The sequence below is a fragment of the Conger conger genome, chromosome 5, assembly GCF_963514075.1.
Source record: "Conger conger chromosome 5, fConCon1.1, whole genome shotgun sequence".
In the NCBI taxonomy this organism is placed as follows: Eukaryota; Metazoa; Chordata; class Actinopteri; order Anguilliformes; family Congridae; genus Conger; species Conger conger.
Genome location: NC_083764.1, coordinates 58,059,834 through 58,065,671, shown reverse-complemented (window position 1 = coordinate 58,065,671; position 5,838 = coordinate 58,059,834). Strand labels below are relative to the sequence as shown.

Sequence of the window (5,838 nt, the reverse complement as noted above, 5' to 3'; positions counted from 1 at the left end):
TAGACCACAATTATGTTTAATGAAGTAGGAAACTTTACAGTACAGGAAACTAAAATACAGCTCCACAATCCACTAAGAAGAATAGTTAAATCTAAAGAAAGGAAGCATCTATCAGTTACAAGTACAGGAGTTAAGTTGGCAAAACAACAAGTTTTCATTTTCTTCAAGCAATATTCCGTAAATGAAAGGCAAAAAGGTACAGAGACCAAAATTTTTAAAAAAAAAGAACATAGAAAACTAGAAAAAAAAAAAAAGAATAATCATGTGTGGAGCTAGTTAGGCAAGTTATACCATACAAAGCAACAGCAAAAGGATACATCATCAAGAGAGCAATTATACACAGTGATCACCAGGCCATATTAGTTAGGTAGTGAGATGGAGTCAGAACTATGCAGAAACACAGTCATCTTCCACAGATTTCACTTCTGCAACAGGCACGAATCTGCTCAAACAGGCTCCCTTTAAGACAGTATTACAGTTAGAGAGACCGCTATGCGGTCACAGCGATTGCATTGCTTCAGAAAATTACCCATTTGCACGTCCCAAACGCAGGTGAGAAAAACAGAGCGGGGATCATGTTGGTAACCCAGCAGACACAAAAACGTTCTCGCAATGTTGCTGCAACGTTGCAATGTTATAACATATCACGGTTAAACGGTCAAGGGGCTTCACTATCAGAGGATAGGAGCAAGGGGGAACTAGACACACTTTAGCTAAGGTTTCTCATTCCCATTAAGCTGTTATAATCTGCCAGTCAGTCAGTGGCACCTATATCAGCTGTATGGTTGCCATGGTGAATGATCAGGAAGAGAAGTACAGCTGTAAACATGGAATGTCAAATCACACAATCATCACATTCACACCGGGTTGCTAAACCCAAATAATGTTGAAACCATCTTAATTTAATCACTTAATAAAGACCCTTTCCAGATACCAGCTACTATGTTGAAGTATGAACACCCTGTATATGAAGTACAATCAGGCAAACCGTTTTCATGACACAGCACTTTCACTCTGGGTTTCTGCTACAATCCGTGGACACAATGGCACAAGTAAGTTTGAACTCCTATACCGTATATTCGGTTGATGTAAATTATTCTGACAGAAACAGAAATTTCCTTCATAATAACGTAAGGCATATGCATTTAAAGGGTTACAATTTAAACATGATTATATTACACAACAATAAAATTGTCCTGCATGGCTATCACATACCTACGGCTGGTCAGATTTAGCTAGGCTAGTCACAGGGTACCAAGTTCAATGGCAAAAGAGTACAGGATTTATTCTAAGCTTCAATACAGTACTTCAAAACTCTTACTTATTAGTCTTCAAACAAATGGCTGTGCATCAATGAACATATGAACTACAGAGGCTTGCTCCCGGAAAGGAATACTGTAGCAATACACTGCATGGAACTGATCAGTTGTGGAGGAATTTGTAACTTATTCAATCGTTTTTTTCTTTTTAGGCCAGGATGACGTTTAGAAAAATAGAAGGATTATTGATTCTTTTGCTGAATTACGAATAAATTAGACTGGCAATATGGAGAAACAACGCACAATGCAGATTAATGGTGTTTCAAAACACTTGCTTGGGTTGTAAAAGTGACAGTTGGAAGGTGCCTTCACAGGTTCCATATCGCCTCACAAAAGAACCGAACACAAAATAATGTAAACCAGAGAGAAACAGACATTCAGTCTGCTTAAGATGCAAGGAACAGAAAGGAGGTATGGAAACAGAGTTTGAGGTGTATATCAGATTGGCCTCAGACGTGATAAACAAGTCAGAGAGGTTTTCCTTTTTATTGCTTTTCCCCCCCACTTTCATTCTTTCCTGTTCAATTTAAGCTTTCCCCACCCCGGAGCCCACCGTAACAATTAAAAACACCCACCAAATTCTTACGTCCCTTCCCGCTGTGTCTCTACACATAAATCTGTGCATAGCCTTCACAAGTTCACCTCGATGGATGGGCGTGGCCAGGGCGATGACGTCGTCCCCCCGTCAGCATCACAACCGAAGCACCGCCGCGGTTCACACTAAAGCATGCTTCTCGGTCTCCGACGCGACGGCAGTGACCTTTTCATCCAGCCCCGGCCCCTCCCCCTGTGACGAGCAGGGCTTCCTTTTCAGTTAGACGGTCATTCATTAACAGTGCAGGCCGGTCATAAGGAAGATAGAGACACTGTGAGCTCACAAGGGCAGTGTTTGCAAACTGCTTATCAGTGCCATTCACTATTGACTAAAGATTTCATCAAGCCGGATTATCAATGGGTCCCAAATGACTGAAGAAATTATGGGCAAAGGAACTATGGACCCTTGTTTAGGCTTTTGATGACTACAACTTTTTTTTTTACCGCTTAATGCTGCATCCAATACCAGCATTCACTCGTGATTCCTCATCCTCAAGCTTTGTTTCCAAGGACACAGATTACCAGCCAATTACATCTCAGAAGTGGTGGTGTATGTTTACATTGTGCTTTTTTTCCTCCTTTAGATCAGTCGGAATACAGTGGCGAGGCAGACAGTGCCTGCAATTCAACCACTTAACCACTCGTTTTTAATAAGGGGCACATTAAGGGAGACTTTAGGGGAACTTTTTGTTTGTTTTAAATTGTTTTCGATCTATAAAAAAGGAACATTAAAAAGCAAACGGGTTGGAGGAGCAACCCACTACAATATCGTGCAGGGCTTTTTGTCCTTGAAGGGGTTTTCTGATGCCGGGATGCCCATGAGCAGGGGGTCGTACTTGGCGTGTTCTCCACAGTAGTGCATGAGGTCTGCTGATGCTTTGGACACCTGTGATAGACAGGATCAGGGGTTACTTACAAGCAGAAACCGTCACACAAACAGAAAAAAACTCATAGACATAAAAACACACGCAGATGTAAAAAACAAACACTTACAGAAGCACTAAGGCACGCACACACGCACACACACACACACACACACACGCGATTTGATGACCCTTTGATCTGCAGCTCACGTATATGTAGATGTATTGCCACACATTCCCAGAAGCACTGGCAGCACCTTCTCTTTGCCCAATTAAGGAAGTTCCTCTGGTTCTTAGAAAAGGTTTTTGTCTGTTGCTCTTTTGGCCCAACCCTTTAGATTGTGGAATTCACCTTTACAGAGAAGCCAGGAGATCCAGAGGCCAGTTTCACAAAACAGGCGTGTACAGAGCCAATCAGAAAGAGGCTGTGATGCAGCCCAAAAAGAATTTGCTTGGGGTTCTGTACATTATGAGTGATTGTGATTACCATGAATTAACGCAATGGTGACGCACTGGGCTATAATATTATTATGTTAATATCTTCTTTACTCCCGGTGATCGGAACGACCAGTATCCTACCCGGGAGCCCTGTCTGGGATGGGACCCCCGCCAGTGCGGGGTGAGGAGAGGGGGTGTTGGGTACCTTTATCCTCTCCATGCTGGCCTCTATCCTCAGCTGCTGGACCGTCCTCCGCGCCTGCGCTATGCTGCTGGAGCTCGGCATTTTAGAGGACATCTTAGTCTGCGGACGCCTACGAGGAAGCAATGACAGAAACGCAAGGGACCTGCTTTACTCAGGCCTTTAGCACCTTTCAGCACACGCTAAACTAACAGCACGAACAATGACTGGTGCAAACCAAACACCATGACCAATCGTTGGTCGTGTTATTGGTTTTGCATGCGCTAAAAGTGTTGTGTTTGATTTGCACTTCATTGCACGTCGCTCTGGATAAATGCCATGTAATGCAATGTAATGTAGAAGGTTTTGTGTCGTAAATCAAGGTCAAAGGTTGCATTCCCCCACCGTGCAACTTCCTGTTGATAAACTGAAGAAGTCATGGGTCGACAGTTAGGGCACTGGACGGAGGGGTGTTACTTACTGTGTTGTGCTTTAAATGGGGACTCCGAGGGCAGAGAGTGACCTGTGAGACACAGAGGTAGGCTGAGGTGAGTTTGGGCTGAAACGTGACCTGTTGGAAAGTACACGACTGCAGCGGCTCTACTGCGAATATCACCTAAGCCTTCCAGTCAGGGAGTTCACCACAACGCCTTCACATCTCTGAACCGGGGGAAGCACATTTAAAACCAAAACCACACTACAGAGCCAAGTCGAAACTCCTGCTCAACACGTATTGATAAAACACGCAGGTATGCACATGCATGTGTAAGCTCTCACTACGCAATTTATTCAGTATTTATTCTACTTTTTTTTTTGGGTTGGCCTTCTGCTACTGTAGCCTATCCATCTAAGTGGTTTGACGAGTTGTGCGTGAAAATCCCAGGAGATCAGTAGTTTCTGAGATACTCAATCCAACCTGTCTGGCACCAACAATCATTCCACGGTCAAAGTCACTTCAAAGCCACGTTTCTTCCCCATTGTGACATTTGATCTGAAAAACAACTGAACCTCTTTACCATGTCTGTATGCTTTTATGCATTTAGTTTCTGTCACATGAATATCTGATTAAATATTTGCATTAACAACCGGGTGTACAGGTCTGCCTAATAAATTCCTCACCGATTTATGCATACACAAATATAGTAAACACATGCAAATAAGCATTTTTTCATGCAAATAATATTTATTGTATACATCTATAACAAGTATATTTACTGTATACATGTATCGTACACATTTATCCAGGACTGGAAACCACAGGCACTAAAACACGACTCGCACACGTTACAACCAGCCGCACGTGACTCACAGTTCCTGCTGACCCCACAACAGGGCCCCACGCTCCAAGCCCAGCTTACAGTCGGGGGCGCCTTTCAGCCCAACAAACGGACGAGCAGGGCGAGCCGCCGGCGGGGGGGTCTCCTGTGATCTGCGAGAGCGTGTTAAGAGCAAAGGCCAGTGTGCAGCACGCTTCACTTGCAGGAGACGCTGCAGTGTACATTCGCCTTTGAAGCGACGCCAAACGCACAGGCTAGCAGCTGCTCCCATGCCCTGCCATGCCTCCCCCCCCCAACTCCACAAAGTGCTTTCCCAAAAACTGACAACTGCGCCTTTTTCTGCCGACTCATCTTACGCAAGCAGATACGAGTGCCTCTCTCCCCCTTTCCGCCCCACGGACGGAAACCGTTGCGCAACACAAGCCGAACGGCAACGCGCCGAAGAGGAAGCCCCCGCCGGTTGAACCGGGTCACCCGTGTCCGGGAGGAAGCCGCAGCCCACGGAGAGGCGGCGGTTCAGATTTGGGGATCAGAGCCGCTGACGAGCCGGGCTCTGGATCAAAGGCTCGCAGACGGCTTTACCCGGGGCAGTGCGGTGGTTTCACCAGCGGGCGCCGGCTATTTTTACTTTCAAAGGAGTGCAAACATCTACGCAGCTCGGTGCGAGGCTGGCGGGCTGAGACGCCGAACGGCAGCCAGGGCGCCGCTGCCCCACCCAAGATTAGGGTTTCCGTGGCCCTCTGGAGACGCTTCTGCCGGCACTTCCTCTTCCTGTCAGCGGTCTCGAGTCTCACACACACACACTCGACCTCTGCTCTCATTCTTTCTCTTTCCGTCTCTCTCTGAAAGAGATGATCAGTTTCTTTTTCCTTTCTCTGCATTTCACTTCCGCTTTCCTAAAAATCCCCTCACATGCACTCCTGTTCCACAGGACAATCACACACACACACACACACACACACACACACACTAAAGCTCTGTCACTGAGCACACACAAGCGTTCTACCTCAACGTGCACACACACATAAGTTCTCACATGCACTCCTGGACAATCACACACACACATACACACACACACTAAAGCTCTTTACCTGAGCACACACAAGCATTCTACCTCAATGCACACACACACACACACACACACACAAGTTCTCTACCACAGCAGG

The 5,838-nt window shown here is 45.7% G+C and overlaps 1 protein-coding gene across 1 annotated transcript; it reads right to left on the bottom strand.

The window, feature by feature from the left end:
- gng12a (guanine nucleotide binding protein (G protein), gamma 12a) lies at positions 1-4,619 on the bottom strand. Its single transcript, XM_061243980.1, has 3 exons — positions 3,877-4,619; positions 3,420-3,528; positions 1-2,799 (listed from the first exon to the last, which is right to left on the bottom strand). The coding sequence occupies exons 2-3, from the start codon at positions 3,510-3,512 to the stop codon at positions 2,674-2,676; spliced, it is 219 nt and encodes a 72-aa protein (XP_061099964.1). The 5' UTR covers positions 3,513-3,528; positions 3,877-4,619; the 3' UTR covers positions 1-2,673.
- Between the last annotated feature and the right edge of the window lie 1,219 nt (positions 4,620-5,838).

Coding starts and splice junctions, on each gene's coding strand:
- gng12a (XM_061243980.1), bottom strand. CDS start 3,512: ATGTCCTCTAAAATGCCGAGCTCCAGCAGCATAGCGCAGGCGCGGAGG. Junction 2,800..3,419: donor CCAGCATGGAGAGGATAAAG/GTACCCAACACC, acceptor TGTCTATCACAG/GTGTCCAAAGCATCAGCAGA.